Source organism: Nerophis ophidion, linkage group LG24, assembly GCF_033978795.1.
Source record: "Nerophis ophidion isolate RoL-2023_Sa linkage group LG24, RoL_Noph_v1.0, whole genome shotgun sequence".
NCBI lineage: Eukaryota > Metazoa > Chordata > Actinopteri > Syngnathiformes > Syngnathidae > Nerophis > Nerophis ophidion.
The window spans coordinates 27,537,482-27,556,390 of NC_084634.1; the positions used below are offsets into that span (position 1 = coordinate 27,537,482).

The 18,909-nt window shown below is 40.5% G+C and overlaps 1 protein-coding gene across 2 annotated transcripts in view; it reads left to right on the plus strand.

The window, feature by feature from the left end:
- Positions 1-12,219: 12,219 nt before the first annotated feature.
- Positions 12,220-18,909, plus strand: part of ryr3 (ryanodine receptor 3) — a 380,753-nt gene continuing 374,063 nt past the window's right edge. For both annotated transcript variants that reach the window (XM_061886489.1, XM_061886490.1), the window contains exon 1: positions 12,220-12,386. In XM_061886489.1, the coding sequence (XP_061742473.1) occupies positions 12,243-12,386 (144 nt within the window). In that variant the 5' untranslated portion in view covers positions 12,220-12,242. The remainder of the gene's footprint in view (positions 12,387-18,909) is intronic.

Here is an 18,909-nt window from a genome sequence, read left to right on the forward strand (position 1 = left end):
TATTATTTATTTCACTAACTCCTTTGCTATCACTTTTACGATCATATTTGTACATATCGTATGTGCTGGTGTTGTTCTATTGTTTTTGTTGTTATTGTTGTGTTTGCTGTTGTTGTTTTTGTCTCTCTGTCTAATCCCCCTCTTATCCCTACAATTTTCTCTGCTGTCTTCCTTTTTTCTCTTTCTATCCCCCCTGCTTCAGCCCGGCTGCACCAAATGATAATATAAATACATTTAATAAAGTCAAATTCAAATAAGGCAACAAGAGAAGTATCCTACACTTCTCTTTTGTAAAGTAAATCTGAACAGCCGATATGGGCATCTACATCAACTATATGATTTGCCTGAGAAGCTGCATAAGACAAAAAAAAAAAAAGAGTGTAAAGTATCCAAACAATAGAAGAATGAACGCTTATTTAATTTTAACAGTATTGATCAGGGGCAGGGAACCTATGGCTCTCGAGCCAGATGTGGCTCTTTTTATGATCGCATCTGGCAACCACAGACTGGTAGTACATCCACAGGAGTTTTTTTTTACAAATGTTAAAGGAGCGCAGCCTCCTGAGGAAGTACAGCCTGCTCTGTTCTTTCTTGTACAGGTGGTCCGTGTTAACAGTCCAGTCCAGCTTTTTGTCTACCCAAACCCAGAGGTACTTGAATGAATCTATGGTCTGTCTGTATCTCGACTCCCTCGATCACAATAGGTTGTGACCTTGGACTCGACCTCCCAAATCCAATGACCAGCTCCTTGGTCTTTAACGGATTGAGCTGCAAGAGGTTTGTGTGGCACCAGACAGCAAAGTCCCTCACCAGGTTCCGAAACTCCTTCTCTCTGCCGTCCCTGATGCACCCGACGATGGCTGTGTAATCCGCGTACTTCTGGATGTGACAAGGCTCTGAGTTGTAGCAGGACTCAGCGGTGTACAGGGTGAAGAGAATGAGGGGCCAACAATGTTCCCTGCGGTGCTCCGATGCTGCTGATCCCAGTATCAGACGTGATGTCCTTCAGTCTGACGTACTGTGGCCTGTCAGTGAGGTAGTTCGAAATCCAGGCTACCAGGCAGGGTTGCAAGCTAGCACAACAGTAAAAGCCGACTTCTCCACCGGGGTGTCGAAAGTGAGCGGCACCTCGTCAATGTCGGTGATGTGTTTGTCGACAATTTTTTTATTTACAACGCACATAGCAGCACTATATGCTCACTGGGGGCGTGCCTTTAGGGTGCTCTCTCACCTGAAACCATCCATTCATCCATCCATTTTCTACCGCTTATTCCCTTTCGGGGTCGCAGGGGGCGCTGGCGCCTATCTCAGCTACCATCGGGGGAAGGCGGGGTACACCCTGGACAAGTCGCCACCTCATCGCAGGGCCAACACAGATAGACAGACAACATTCACACTCACATTCACACACTAGGGACCATTTAGTGTTGCCAATCAACCTATCCCCAGGTGCATGTCTTTGGAAGTGGGAGGAAGCCGGAGTACCCGGAGGGAACCCACGCATTCACGGGGAGAACATGCAGACTCCACACAGAAAGATCCCGAGCCTGGATTTGAACCCAGGACTGCAGGAACTTCGTATTGTGAGGCAGACGCACTAACCCCTCTGCCACCGTGAAGCCCACCTGAAAGTACGCCTTTTCTCCATATAAACAGCGTGCCGGCCCAGTCATATATCATCTACAGCTTTTGGAACTCAGTAGCCACACACAACAACCTATCTGGATTCGATAAAGAATTGGTTCGATAAGAGAATTCGATTATGGCATCTACCTCGATAATTTCTTAATGTACATCATCCCCGGAGCCCGGTAGAATGCAAGGCTCCGGTTGGTTGGTGGAATGGAGTCAAATGTCGCTAGTGTTTACATTGGATTGGCGTAACAAAGTCACGTGACAATACCTACCGGAAGAAGGCTCGCTGACAAATGAATACGTAATAATTGACATATAACCTAATGTAACTTTCAGAATGAAAGTCAATGTAACGGAGTAGTAGGGGTTTTTTTTTGGCCACAAAAATACTCAAGTAAAAGTAAAAAATATGTTACATTAAAACTCCTCTGACAATTTTTTTTTTTCAAAAGGATACTTAAGTACCGTATAAGTCGATCCGGAGTATAAGTCGCACCTGCCGAAAATGCATGATAAAGAAGGAAAAAAACATATATAAGTCGCAATGAACTACAAGTCGCATTTTGGGGGGAAATTTATTTGATAAAACCCAACACCAAGAATAGACATTTGAAAGGCAATTTAAAATAAATAAAGAATAGTGAACAACAGGCTGAATAAGTGTACGTTATATGACGGATAAATAACCAACTGAGAAGGTGCCTGGTATGTTAACGTAACATATTATTGTAAGAGTCATTCAAATAACTTATACATATAGAACATGCTATACGTTTACCAAACAATCTGTCACTCCTAATCGATAAATTCGGTGAAATCTTATATGTCTAGTCTCTTACATGAATGAGCTAAATAATATTATTTGATATTTTACGGTATTGTGTTAATAATTTCACACACAAGTTGCTCCCGAGTATAAGTCGCACCCCAGGCCAAACTATGAAAAAAATTGCGACTTATAGTCCGAAAAATATGGTAAATGTTACTACACACCTCTGGCCAACAGTAGCGTGTTAGAGTGCCTGGTGAGTGCGTCAAATACAGCAAAAAAATTATACTTTGACGAAATAAAAGCACATTTTGCTGTAAGTTTATGAGCTGGAATATCTTTAGAACTATATATATATATATATATATATATATATATATATATATATATAGATAGATAGATAGATAGATGCTGCACACGATGGCGCCTCTTGTTTAGTTGGCCATACTCTCTGCCACTAGTGGTACACAGGCACCATCTAGTGGTACGCCAAATAATCACTTATTCAAGTATTCAAACGCAGTGTTACTGTTCTAACAGTGTGTAATGTTGCAGTAGCCAGAAAATAATAACTAGTTGAATAACATTTATTTTTTATTTTTGGGGAGGGTCTGGACTGCAGAATGACAACTGTTCAATAAATGACGCTAGCAAGTACCGGTAAGCAAGCAACACCCAAACTTGGATGTTTCATTGAGAATATAGAACATTACACACGAAAATCGTTCAAAAATGTTTTAGTACGACTTTGGTAAGTTACAAAGCCGGACCGCTCAGACGTACTGTGCTTCAACATACGGGTATTATTATGGGTGTGTGTATAAGGACACCAAAATGGCTTCTATTAGGAGACATTATTGGGTGTTTTGTTTCGCAATATTATGCAAAACCAACTTTTCTTACCTATTGGTACCTGCTGATGTGTATTTGGGATCTGCATATTTGCACATATCTGCCATTGTTGTCTTGTTTTGGGGCATTCATTTTCCCTCTGTTGCCATTTTTTCATATAATGTAGCATACAGTTCTAACTTATATCCGTCAGTAGACTCGCTATCGAAGCGCTTAAAACTACTGGTACAACAAAGACGACGGGGAGAAGACGCAGTCGAAGTGGAGACACGTAAAAAGGACCCACCCACAAAAGGTCAGATTCTGAAGAGACGCTTCAAAATGGCCTGTATAACATCATCAATGCAACATTTTGACTGTCATTACATGTTATGTAGACCACAAGCAAGTGTTTTGAATGTAGGAAAAAAATCATAATATAACCCCTTTATTGGGCCTTATAATCCAGTGCGCCTTTTGAATGAAAATTGTTAAATAAAACATTTATTTTGTTTTTCGGGAGGGGATGTAGGGGATTTTTTTCTTTTTTTTTTAAGTGTCTGTTTCTTATTGTCTGTTACGTTTATGCTGCTCGCCTGCCTTCCCTAACATTTTGTCCCTGCTGTTGTCTTTTGTTGCTCCTCCTGAGTGCTTCCTTCCTCGGCGGGGGAAGGCCCATTTGGACACACATGGTCCTAATTCCTCACTATTTACGCAGAGCACCAACAACTTGTCCTTAGCTGGTGTATCGCTTCAACGCATACTTAGCTTCCACCGCAGGTCAGTTTTGAGCCTTTTTAAAAAATTCCATCCATCCATCTTCCTCTGCTTATCTGAAGTTGGGTCGCAGGGGCAGCAGCCTAAGCAGAGAAGCCCAGAATCCCCTCTCCCCAGCCACTTCGTCCAGCTCCACCCAACGTGTCCTGGGTCTTCCCCGTGGCCTCCTACTGGTCGGACGTGCCCCAAACATCTCCTTAGGGAGGTGTTCTGGGGGCATCCTGACCAAATACCACCTCATCTGGCTCCTCTCGATGTTGAGGAGCAGCGGCTTTACTTTGAGCACCTCCCGGATGACAGAGCATCTCCCCCTATCTCTAAGGGAGAGCCCTTTCACCCAACGAAGGAATCTAATTTCGGCCCCATGTACCTGTGATCTTATCCTATCGGTCAAAACCCAAATCTCATGGGAGCATAAATCGACCGGTAAATTGAGAGCTTTGCCTTCCGGCTCAGCTCCTTCTTCACCACAATGGTTGGATACAGCGTCCGCATTACTGAAGACCCCGCACCGATCCGCCTGTCGATCTCACGATCCACTCATCCCTCACTTGTGAACAAGAGTCCGAGGTACTTGAACTCCTCCACTTGGGGCAGGGTCTCCTCCCCAAGGATGGCACTCCACACTTTTCTGGGCGAGAACCATGGACTCGGACTTGGAAGTGCTGATTCCCATCCCAGTCGCTTCACACTCGACTGCGAACCGATCCAGTGAGAGCTGAAGATCCCGGCCAGATGAAGCCATCAGGACCACATCATCTGCAAAAAGCAGAGAACTAATCCTGCAGCCACCAAACCAGATACCCTCAACGCCCTGACTGCGCCTAAAAAATTATGTTCATAAAAGTTCTGAACAGAATCGGTGACGAATGGCCAATTTGGGGGAGTCCGATGTTTTTTTAAAAACATTTTAAAACTGCTTTTTTTTTTTTAATTACTTTTTTATTTTACTCTAACCTGAATTTTCTTTTTGCTCACCTCGCCACAGGTTGAGTTTTTCTTTTTGAACTGAACATTCCCAGTGTGTCCCGGCCGATCGCTGTAAGCCTCATTGTAGACAATATTTTTTATGGCGTGCACTTTTGCCCTAACCTGACTCTCGACAGATCCTTGTGGTTCGCTGAGCTCCACACAAGGATCTGGAACTTCTCAATAGGAGATGTACTTCAGAAGGCAGGGCCTTGTAAAAAAATAATTGTATGTGATTGGATAAACCACTTGTCCGTTATCTAGAATGACGTGCTACTTCAACCACTCACATCCAAATCAACCAGTGACGCTGATGAGAGCGACGCTGGTAAATCCAAAACAAAACAGCCGACACATTGGATAACGACAGAGCAAAAAGTTAGAGAACTTTCACTGAAACAACGCAGCAATAGTTTCGACAAAACAGTTGCAATAGCAAAATCAATACCAGCACACGACTCCTTGCTGCATGCCGCCGTTGTTGTTTGAATCAAACAGTTGCTTCGGCGCTACGTCACGTCTATAAAATCCTGATTGGTTCATTATTTTTTCCTATCATGAAGGAGTTTGCAATGCCCTCGAGCCCAGATCTTTGTGTGGAGTTCAGCGATTTATGTTCACATTGTCGAAAAACGTTTCACATTGTGGGGTATTGTGTGTAGAATTTTGAGGTGGAACATTTTTTAAATTTTGCTGGGGATTAAGACTGCTTGCTATATTTTCAATTGAAATGTATAACTAGAGATGTCCGATAATGGCTTTTTTTACCGATATCTGATATTCCGATATTAATAATAATAAAAATAATTAATGGATTAGAATGCGTGGGTTCCCTCCGGGTACTCCAGCTTCCTCCCACTTCCAAAGACATGCACCTGGGGATAGGTTGATTGGCAACACTATATTGGCCCTAGTGTGTGAATGTGAGTGTGAATGTTGTCTATCTGTGTTAGCCCTGCGATGAGGTGGCGACTTGTCCAGGGTGTACCCCGCCTTCCGCCCGATTGTAGCTGAGATAGGCGTCAGCGCCCCCCGTGACCCCAAAAGGGAATAAGCGGTAGGAAATGGATGGATGGATGGATTAGATTTATATCGCGCTTTTCTATTGTTAGATACTCAAAGCGCTCACAGAGAAGTGGGAACCCATCATTCATTCACACCTGGTGGTGGTAAGCTACATCAGTAGCCACAGCTGCCCTGGGGTAGACTGACGGAAGCGTGGCTGCCAGTTTGCGCCTACGGCCCCTCCGACCACCACCAATCATTCATTCATCATTCATTCACCAGTGTGATCGGCACCGGGGGCAAGGGTGAAGTGTCCTGCCCAAGGACACAACGGCGGCGATTTGGATGTCAATAGGTGGGAAGCGAACCTGCAACCCTCAGGTTTCTGGCACGGCCGCTCTACCCACTACGCCATGCCGCCCAACTCTTAATTACCGATACCAACCGAAACCGATATACACTGTATACAGTTGTGAAATTAACACATTATTATGCCTAATTTTGTTGTGATACCCCGCTGGACGCGTTAAACAATGTAACAAGATTTTCCAAAATAAATCAACTCAAGTTATGGAAAAAAAATGCCAACATGGCACTGCCATATTTATTATTGAAGTCACAAAGTGTATTATTTTTAACATGCCTCAAAACAGCAGTTTGGAATTTGGGACATACTCTCCCTGAGAGAGCATGAGGAGGTTGATGTGGGCGGGGTTTAAGTGGTGGGTAGGGGGTAATGGGGGTGTATATTGTAGCGTCCCGGAATAGTTAGTGCTGCAAGGGGTTCTGGGTATTTGTTCTGTTGTGTTACGGTGCGGATGTTCTCCCGAAATGTGTTTGTCATTCTTGTTTGGTGTGGGTTCACTGTGTGGCGCATATTTGTAACAGTGTTAAAGTTGTTTATACGGCCACCTTCAGTGTGACCTGTATGGCTGTTGATCACTTGTGTGTGAAAAGCTGTAGATATTATGTGACTGGGCCAGCATGCAAAGGCTGTGCCTTTAAGGTTTATCGGCGCTCTGTACTTGTCCGTACCTCCGTGTACACAGCGGCGTGTTAAAAAGTCATACATTTTACTTCTTGAAACCGATATCGATAATTTCCGATATCACATTTTAAAGCATTTGTCGGCTGATAATATCGGCAGTCCGATATTATCGGACATGTCTATGTATAACTATGATTTGGATCAGATTTTTGTTATATTTTTGGGGACATGTGTTTTACTTGTTGATGTGTGATGATCCTTGTGTGTAGCTCAGTGTTATGGATACTGAGGACTGAGGGGAGGTGACGGCAGCAGACACCAGAGGATAGGAATTCCAAGTATTTATTTATTTATATATACATATATATATATTAAACAAACAATAACAATTAAACTAACCAAGGAAATGGATCGTGAGTTTGTATGGTGTAAAACTATGTGTGTAGATTAGTTGTTGAGTGTTACCGCAAATGAAAGAGAGCAAAGGAACACGGAAGTCCGTGGGGCAAGCAGATGATCCAGGGCGAGCGAGAGGCATTGAGAGGAACGTGTCCAAGCGGAAGGTCGAGAATCCAAAAGGGTAATCCGGGAGGCAAGGGGAACAACAGGGATCACGGGAGAAAAACACAGGAAGCACTGCGGGAAGACAACAGGAACATCAGACACAACGGAAACAAGGAAGTCACAGGGGAAGAACGAGTTCGGGGAATGGAAGCCAGACACGGGATGCTTACAACGGAACAGAAGACTATACTCCGGCACGGCGTCACAGGTTGTGCGGGCTTAAGAAGGCAGCTTGTTCATCCCAGGCATGTGTGCTGATTTCCAATTGATTGTGGAGGTGCGCCCGCAGAGGAGAGGGAATGCCCGCGGAGCACACAGATGGATAAGCGGCGGTGGCAAGAGTCTGAGCCGTAACACTCGGCGAACTACAAGGATCTGGCGAGAGTCAGGATACTTTAGCAACCATTACCTTCTTGTTTGGCATATTATCATTAAAGTACTGCACTTTTTGCCACTTTCCCTCATGTCTCTGCATCCGGGGATCTATTATTGACTGAGCCATCACATTCTTTCTTATCATTGATTTATTCAATCAAATTTTAAATAATATATACCGTATTTTTCGGACTATAAGTCGCAGTTTTTTTCATAGTTTGGCCAGGGATGCGACAAATACTCAGGAGCAACTTATGTGTGAAATTATTAACTCATTACCGTGAAATATCAAATAATATTATTTAGCTCATTCACGTGAGAGACTAGAGCAGGGGTTGGCAACTCAAAATGTGAAAGAGCCATATTGGACCAAAAATACAAAAACAAATCCGTCTAGCGCCGCAAAAAATTAAAAGCCATGTTACATACAGATAGTTTGTCATGAGATATAAATTGAATTATGAGGACTTAAAGGAAACTAAATGAGCTCAAATATAGCTACAGATGAGGCTTAGTAATGCAATATGTACATACAGCTAGCCTAAATAGCATGTTAGCATTGATTAGCTTACAGTCATGCAGTGACCAAATATGTCTGATTAGCACACTCCACATAAATCAATAACATCAACAAAACTCACTTTTGTGCATTCATTCACAACGTTATAAGTTTGGTGGACAAAATGAGAAAGGAAAAGAAGTGGCATAAATCACGTCTTAGAAAGTCGGAGAAAGTTATACATCTAAAAAAACTACGGTGAGTTCAAGGACCGCCAAAATTAGTAGGACAAAACGGCGTTCGCCAAATACTCGAATCAGTGAAGCACGTTTAATATAAACAGTGTGCTTTATAACAATTAGGAAGGTTTGTGTCATGTTTGTCCTACAGAAACCAAATTAAAACAATGTTTTTTCCCCTCATCGTTTCCATTTTTCATATCTTTTAGAAAAAGCTCCAGAGAGCCACAAGGGCGGCGCTAAAGAGCTGCATGCGGCTCCAGAGCCGCGGGTTGCCGACCCCTGACTAGACGTATAAGATTTCATGGGATTTAGCGATTAGGAGTGACAGATTGTTTGGTAAACGTATAGCATGTTCTATATTTTATAGTTATTTGAATGACTCTTACCATAATATGTTACGTTAACATACCAGGCACCTTCTCAGTTGGTTATTTATGCCTCATATAACGCAGTGGGCCCCAAGCTTTTTGTAGCTGCGGACCGGTCAACGCTTTATAATATGTCCCTCGGGGGGGTTTTCTTTCTCATGAAAAAGGGAGGTTTATATATACATATAAGTATCTGTATATATTTAATTTATTTTATTTCAGTTTATTATTGTTATCAATGTATTATTTATTTTTTGCGTATTTAATTGATGTATGTGTAGATACTACCTTGTTTTTGTTTTCTCTGTTTGTTTCTTTTCTTTTTTTGGGGGGGTGGGCGGTATGATGGGTATGTAAACAAAACATACTTTTGACAAATAGGGCAGACAACAGCTATGAGATGTATGTGAATATGGTTTAGTGGATGGAAATGTCTGATGATGGATGTCAATTAAAAAAAGAAAAAGGGAGGGTTTTTGGGTTGGTGCACTAATTGTAAGTGTATCTTGTATTTTTATGTTGATTTAATTAAAAAAAATAATAATACAAAATTCTTCTGCGGCCGCGGCCTGGTGGTTGGAGCAGAGGCATCGCCAGACAGATTTACTGGGGCACGAGCCCCACTGTTGATCTGCAGTGCCCCAGTAAAAATATCACCAATAAGAACAAAACGCTTCAGAGTTTCAAGTCTACATAACATAGACAACAGCGCATATACTACTTAGTATGGTAATTGATTGCTACTGTATTCACTCCACGAAACAATGAGCACATGGCTAATTAATATGGTAATTTATTCACATGTGGATCTAGACTTCGGTAGAGAGAGAGAGAGAGAATGAGTATCACTGCGTGAGGTAGGTAACGTTGGCCAACAACAATTTGTTAATTACATTATTTTGATTTTGACTTGACTCAATCTGTAACTCCTAGATGGATTTAAGAAAGTTATTCGCCAGCAGCAGCAGGAATGAGAGATGTAAGTGAAGTCCTAGCTAGCAAGGCAACATCATTGTCTTAAGTTGATGCTATGCTAAGTTAGCTAACGTTATTCCTTGTATCAAGACAAACATATTAATTTGCTGTACGAGCTGTCGGGGGAATTTCCAATGAACATGAAACATAATGTTGGTTATTGTCTGCTGGTTCTGCATCAATGATGATTTGGAGTAAGCATGTGTGAGTTGAGTGCTTCTCAAATGGTTTATCTTCAGGAAGAAAAACATTTTTCCATATCATCAAGTCGTGAGCCAAATTTTTAAATCATTCAAGTTTATTTCACAGAAAAATAGCACAGTAGACTTGTCTTGTTAATCGGTGTGATTTTGACTAAAATAATCTTGTTTTGTCACCAGAAAAATGGCTACAGCTAAAGCATTTGGTTTTGTTTCCAGAAAAAATAGTAACATTTCTGTATTTGTTTTCAGAAAGATGGCTGAAAATATCGGGTTTTGTTGCCCCATTTAGATTTAAAAAAAATATATTTCCATGTCTGTCCTGAGTCCTCCTCCAACTTGTTAGTCAGTATGCCTTTTGCTAAAATACTCACTAATAGTCACTAGAAAAATGGCTAAAAATATCTAGTTTTCTTGCCACAATTTGATTTTTTTCTCCCCAAACTTTTTTTTTTTCATGCACACATCTGACTGCGACTCACTGAAAATGACACACAATCCACTTTTATGTCACGACCCAGCAGTTGGGAACCACTGGTCAACTGTATAACAGTTGCTGTAACATTTTCATGTCTGTCCAGAGTGATTGACCACTTTGCAAAAATGAAAACGAGACGTTACAGTTTACTTCTCAGAAAATGATTCCCTGAACAGACACACAACAGTTGTTCATTTATTCTACTACTGTGGCTTTATTGTTTTGTGTATATTTTATAGTTTTGTGTATCTGAAATAGGATTAGCCACATTGCCATAAATGGAAATTAAATAATATAAAAAAACCAAGAGATGTAGGGGTGCTTTTTTGTTTTGTTTTACTTTTGTAGATGTTAAATTTGCAGATGATTACTGCAATATATGTTTCAAAAAGATTCATTGCTCTTCCTTTTTGCTTTTACCAGTAGCAGTTTAGAAGTTCGGAGTAAAAAGTGCACAAGTAGGTCAAATGCATTAGTTAATTTCAGGTGGTTAATCAAAGATCCATACAACATAATCTGATATGATTTCATAGTTTAAAGCACTATTTATGTATTTTTTATGATAAATAAGTGCTAAAAATGTTTTTGCTTGCGCGCTTTGCACGCTCACATGAATTATTTGTGCCCCAGTACAGTCTTAGGTCTAGTGACGCCCCTGGGTTGGAGAGCACTGATCTAACGTACACTTATTCAACCTGTTGTTCACTATTTATTTATTTTTAACCGGCATAGCTCGGTTGGTAGAGCGGCCGTGCCAGCAACTTGAGGGTTGCAGGTTCGATTCCCGCTTCCGCCACCCTAGTCACTGCCGTTGTGTCCTTGGGCAAGACACTTTACCCACCTGCTCCCAGTGCCACCCACACTGGTTTAAATGTAACTTAGATATTGGGTTTCACTATGTAAAGCGCTTTGAGTCACTTGAGAAAAGCGCTATATAAATATAATTCACTTCACTTCAAATGTCTATTCTTGGTGTTGGGTTTTATCAAATTTATTTTCCCTAAAAATGCGACTTATATATGGTTTTTTCCCGCCAGGGTGTACCCCGCCTTCCGCCCGATTGTAGCTGAGATAGGCGCCAGCGCCCCCCGCAACCCCCAAAAAAAGGGAATAAGCGGTAGAAAATGGATGGATGGATATGTTTTTTTCCTTCTTTATTTTGCATTTTCGGCAGGTGCGACTTATACCCTGGAGCGACTTACACTCCGAAAAATAAGGTAAATAAAAAAAAAAAAAACTCTGCCTTGTTTTTAACAAATACTTAGGCCTACTATGCTACTGTATTTAATTATCGGTCATTATGGTGGTACTTGGAATGCTAGGTTTTTGGTGTAAAAGAGTTTGAGAACCACTGGTCTGACATAAGTCATAAGAAATGTTTTTATGACTTATTGTAGAAAATGGATGCGTTTCTGACCTACTCATTGTAAGTTAAGACAATGTCTTTTGTCCAGCTGCTGGCCCGCACTGCTGCTGCGGGGAGGAGGAGGAGGAGGAGGAGGAGAAGAAGAAGGAGAGATAGAGGAAGGGTGGGTGTTACCGACAGGTCTTCCCTACATGGCAGTGGATGAGCTCCACGCTAATAACGGCTGGAGGAGCGCGGCAGCATCGCGTTTCTCGCCGACAGTCGGCGTGTGACCAGCAGGCTCCCTCACATGTAGCCATGGCCGAGGGCGGAGAAGGAGAGGACGAGATCCAGTTCTTGAGAACCGTGAGTCTTATCTACTTATTTCCCATCTTCTTGTTTTGCATGTCAAACGCGCGCGTAATCAGCGAGAATTGCACACAGCTGTCGCGGACACTTCATTGACTTTATGCGGCGCAGGTGCAACCAGGGCGACTCCTTGGGATGCTTTCAAGAAAAAAACAAAAAAAAACCCTCTCGGTGAAAATAGTTGAAATAAGTTGCCCCTGGTCGGGGCTATTTTGGATGTTTGACGCAGATTGCTGGCGTATCCGTGCGTTATCTTTGTAAATGATAGGATATAATACACTTACATTCCTCTTTTCTTGCCAATTAACTGTGGCGTCCCGAACTCCCGCAGCCTTTGAATGCGACGTGAGTCTGCGGGATAGATTGTGTTGTAATAAAAGCCTTTTTAATACGACACAATAAATCTTCACTGTGAGCTGAAATTAAAAGGTGAACATAAATGCACCTGTGCAATCAAGCATTGCATTCAACGCCCTCAGAATCCCTCTTCCAAATCAGATGCCATCACATAGTTTGTCGGAAGATGTTGAAGCTTTTGAGGTTTTTTTTTTTTACTACAACATTTTTAAAGTGGCACTGCATTCTTTTTTTGGGGTCGGGGAGCAGGCAGAAGATTTAATGTTGAACTTGTTGACTTAGGTCCTGATGCTGAGCAACTTATATATAACGTTGAAACACATTTTGATGACATTAAATCAATCTTGGGTTCTGACGTTGATTTTACCTTTTTTTTTTTTTTAATTTGGTCATTTCCTAAAGCAGTGGTTCTCAAATGGGGGTACGTGTACCCCTGGGGGTACTTGGAGGTATGCCAAGGGGTACGTGAATTTTTTTTAAAATATTCTAAAAATGGCAACAATTCCAAAATTCTTTATGAATATATTTATTGAACAATACTTTAACAAAATATGAATGTAAGTTCATAAACAGTGAAAATAAATGCAAGAATGCAATATTCAATGTTGAGAGCTAGATGTTCCATAAATATTGATGTTTAAGATTTATTTTTTGTGAGGAAATTTTTGGAATGAAGTTCATGAATCCAGATGAATCTCTATTACAATCCCCAAAGAGGGCACTTTAAGTTGATGATTACTTCTTTGTCTAGAAATCTTTGAATCACTTGTTTATTTTTTAACAAGTTTTTAGTTATTTTTTATATATTTTTTCCAAATAGTTCAAGAAAGACCACTACAAATGAGCAATATTTTGTACTGTTTTACAATTTAATAAATCAGAAACTGATGACATAGTGCTGTATTTTACTTCTTTATCTCTTTTTTTTACCAAAAATGTGTTGCTCTGATTAGGGGGTACTTGAATTAAAAAAATGTTCACAGGGGGAACATAACTGAAAAAAGGTTGAAAACCACTGTCCTAACCAATAACGTGGATCCAACGTTGTCTTAATTAATAAATGCAACTTTTTTGCAACGTTGATTTAAAGGACATGTGTGTATAATCAACGTTGTGTCCATGTATTGTGCCTGCTGGGTTCCTATCATTCACAATCCCTATGTAAGACAAGAACAATGGAGTGCCTCTATTTCGTCTATAAAGCGCTCTTAAAAAAAAAAAAAAAATCCAAACACATCCATCTTTTTACTGTGTATATATGTGTGTGTATATATGGATATGTGTGTGTGTATATGTGTGTAGATTTACAGCAGTGACGTGTGGTGAGGTTCATGGCTGGTGAGGCACTGACTTCATCACAGTCAGATTTACAAACATATGAACCCTAAAGAGTATCTTATTCACCATTTGATTGGCAGCAGTTAATGGGTTATGTTTAAAAGCTCATACCAGCATTATTTACACATACAAACTGCAGCACACAAAAGAGCACATTTAATAAAAAAAATACGTTATGATGGTCTTGCCTTTACTTATACATGAAGTCCATGCGCCGCTCCTTCTGGACAAAAACATTGATAACTTGTTTATAGAACTCTTCCTTATCTTTCTTCAGTTTTAAAAGTATCTCTGTCTTGATGGAAATCACTGTATGAAGCAAACCTTTTAGCTCCGGTGTTGGTCTTTCTTTAAATATTACCTCCTGCTTCAATTGAAAGTCCAGTTTAGAAAACGGTTTTATTTTAGATATGTAATCATCCATGTAAAAAGTGCAGGGGAGAGGAAAAAATAAACACACGCTGCTCACTCTTGCTGCTTGTTGTCACGTATTCTGCAGCCGAGTTGTCGCAAGAATAATCCATGGGATCACTAGCGCTCTCTATCACCATGAGGCGGGAGAACAGGTGCCTCACACAGTGTGTCTTTGCAGCCGTTTTATGATTGCCCAGCACAAGAAATACGTTACACACATACAGTTGTTGACAAAATACACTGTACATTATATACCTCAGCTAACTAAACTATGGAAATGTATAATATAATTCATATAGCAATACGGTCTCACTGCACAGCAGCCAGCAGTTAGCTGAGTCATTGTGCAATCCATGGGGAGGCTCAACTGGCTGCTGACTCACCCCAAATCTCTTCTGAGTATTTGAACGGCAAATGTAAAAATTCAGCGATTTTGAATGAAAAATTATCTAAAACTGGTGAAGTTAAATGGAAAATAACTTTATAAAGTATAATCACTTGATACATATAACAATTTAATTAATATTTTTTCTTCTTACATTTTTGTACTTTCCATGATGGCATGTGAGGCCCTGCCTCCCCTGACTGCACGTCACTGATTTACAGTACATGTGTGTGTGTATATATATATATATATATATATATATAACGAGAACTAAATGGAGTATTGTTGGCCGTTTTTTGGAGGGCTTTGTGGGCGGAAAAGAGCTACCGTTGACTCTTTTGTTAGCTGACTTTTGATAACGTTTAGTTACTATTTAGAATGTGTATATAAAAAAAGAGAATGTGTTCGTGTCTTACATAGGGATTGTGATTATTAGGCAAAAAAGTGCAGTTCCCTTTTAATCATTAGCCATTATGCATTGTATCACACACATTAAAAGTACATTTTGGCTAGGGCTGTCAAAGTTAGCGCATTAACTTGTGTAATTAATCACAAAGCATTATAGCATGAATAAATTGTAGGTAAATGGCACAATCTATTTTGAGTGCCATGCTTGTTTACCTTAATCACAGATGGTTAACTGAAAGGCGGAGCAGGGTGCTTTACGGTCAGCGATCAGGTTAATGCAAATGTCACTACGAAAATGAGCGAGGAGACTCCAACTGGTGTGCTCACTGAAAAATTTCACTTCAAAATACACCCAGGGTTAACATATTTATCCAGATCCTCACCAAAATGTAATAGCATCTTTCTCAGCCCATGTGGCATTCTTCTACAATGTTTGGTGGAAATAGTTTTTGTATAGTAATGTTTGAAGTGTTTCTCTTTATACTTAGGGTTTTATTGTGTCAAAACGATTACTGTGTAAAGACTTTTGCAAATCCACACATTGTGTATGGCCGGGATTTTTAACTGAATCGTTTTTTTTTCTGGGCTATAAGCATACTTGCCAACCTTGAGACCTCCGAATTCGGGTAATGGGGGGTTTGAGGTGGGCGGAGTTTGGTGGTAGCGGGGGTGAATATTGTAGCACCCCGGAAGAGTTAGAGCTGCAAGAGATTCAGGGTATTTTTTCTGTTGTGTTTTATGTTCTGTTACGGTGCGGATGTTCTCCCGAAATGGTTTTGTCATTCTTGTTTGGTGTGGGTTCACAGTGTGGCGCATATTTGTAACAGTGTTAAAGTTTTTTATACGGCCACCCTCAGTGTAACCTGTATGGCTGTTGACCAAGTATGCCTTGCACTCACTCATGTGTGACTGTAAAAGCCGCATATATTATGTGAGTTGGTCGACACGCTGTTTGTACGTAGGAAAAGCGGACGTGAGAACAGGTTATAGAGGACGTTAAGACCAGTGCCTTCAAGGCATGCCTCCAATATTGATGTCCGGGTGGAAATCGGGCGAAATTCGGGAGAATGGTTGTCTCGGGAGATTTTTGGGAGGGGCACTGAAATTCGGGAGTCTCACAGAAAAATCGTGAGTGTTGCCAAGTATGGCTATAAGCCGCTATTCATTTTTAAACGCTTTGAACCCTGCGGTTTATGAAATAGTGTGGCTAATTAACGGTTCTTTTGTTTTTGATAACAGAAATTATGTTCTGTACTCCCCAATTAGTTTTCACGTAACAACAACAGAGACACAATAGAAGGTGTTATTGATTGTTCCATGGCGCCTTCGCTTGGACGAGTTCGCTCACTGCAGGTGCTGCGGGTAGACAATGGTTCATAGTATTTGTCCATAGTGTTTCTGCTTGAAAGAATTCTTCATTCATTACTCCAAGGAATGTTTAAAATATGACTAAAACAATTCATACTTATTAAATCAGCCCATGTGAGGTGTCTGTAGGAGTGTTTTCATGCATATTTGTACATGCTATCGTAATATAATCAAGTTAATGTCGTTAGCATCAGCAGATATGCTAACACTTCTACAAGTGTCAGTGTTAATATTAATAACGTACAATGGCATTCTTTTTGTACTGTTTCATTAAGTAAATTCACCAAAACATCAACGTGGCATTATTGAATCTGTTTAGCTGATTGGAGAGCTAGCTGCCGCAGATAGTGGGTCCATTACAGTGACTTACGTTTTGTTTGATCAGCCGTTTTACTGCTGTGTTGCAGACACTGTTTGGAAACCATTAAGGTTTTTAAAAAATTACCTGAGCTTTGGTACCGGTTAATATCTGCGGTGCGGCTAATAATTGTAAACATTATTACATTTGGTGGGTGCGGCTTAAATACTGATGCGCGATATACCTGTATTGCCTGGAAAATACGTTAGTCTTTTATTACGAAATGTTTTTTTGACACTGATTTTATGTAACTTAATTTTTTTTGCGTTTGAATTTTGTGAACTGAATTTCGTTTTACATTAAAACACGCCGATATTTTCATTGAAAAAAATTTCAGTGTTTTAATTCAGCATGTAAAAGTTCAGTGCTGAAAATTTCAATGTCCAAAAATTTGCTGCTTCAAAATGCAAGACTCATTTCTGGTAAATTAAGACTAAATCAATCGATCCTGTCTCAGAACCAGCAGATGAGGTGTCAAGTTTGTAGTCGCGTGATACGGGTCTTGCAAAACTACAGTCGACATTTATTTTGGCAGAGTTACAAGAGTACTCGGCTGTTTTTAAGGACCTTCTACAAAAAAAGCTAGTCAAACTGAACCAACAGTTGAAAAGCCCAAATGATTAAAAAAAAAAAAAAAGGGCGTAAGCTGGAACCTTGAGGAACACCACTAGTATAATTAAAGTAGTTCAAAAAAATTACTGTATCTGAAGCAAACAAGCCACAGCAACACCTCAGTTACATAAATCACATTACGGAAAATATTGTCAAAAAGGTGAGTACCTAGAGGGGTGCCTTGAGGAATGCCTCGGTTATGTAAATCCCATGTTTTAACCCCAGTATTAAAACGTCAATGCAATGATCTGCATTGACGTACCCCTGGGGGTACTTGAAGGTATGCCGAGGGGTACGTGAGAGTTTAAAAAAATATTCTAAAAATAGCAACAATTCAAAAATCATTTATAAATATATTTATTGAATAATACGTCAATAGGAATGTAAGTTCATAAACTATGAAAATAAATGCAACAATGCAATATTCAGTGTTGACAGCTAGATTTTTTGTGGACATGTCCCATAAATATTGATGTAAAAGATTTCTTTTTTTGTGAAGAAATTTTTAGAATTAAGTTCATAAATCCAGATGGATCTCTATTACAATCCCAGAGGGCACTTTAAGTTGATGATTACTTTTATGTGTAGAAATCATTATTCAATAATAACTTAGATTTATATCTCGCTTTTCTAAACACCCAAATCACTCACAGAGAAGTGGGACTCAACATTCATTCACACCTGGTGGTGGTAAGCTACATCAGTAGCCACAGCTGCCCTGGGGTTCACTGACGGAAGCGTGGCTGCCAGTTTGCGCCTACGGCCCCTCCGACCACCACCTATCATTCATTCACCAGTGTGAGCGGCACCGGGGACAAAGGGTGAAGTGTCCTGCCCAACGACACAACAGCAGCGATTTTTGGGATGTCAATAGGTGGGAAGCGAACCTGCAACCCTCAGGTTTTCTGGGCAGCCGCTCTACCCACTATATTATTTATAATTGAATCACTTGTTTATTTTTCAACAAGTTTTTAGTTATTTTCTATCTTTTTTTTTCCAAATAATTCAAGAAAGACCTGTTGCGATCTGCTGCTCAGATCTTCACGTTTGTTTTTTCATTCTCAGTCTGACCCGTTTATTTCCTGTTTTTGTCCATCACTATGGTTACACATCAGTTCACCTGCTGCTCACGCCCCGCACACCTGCTACAGATAATCCCCGTCACTTTATAAGCCGTCCTCTTTTGTTTGTTCAGCCTGGGTTCATGATTTGCTTTTCACGCAACAAGTAACGCCTGCACTCTATATCGTATGTATATTCTCGCTAAGCTTTTCACGCTA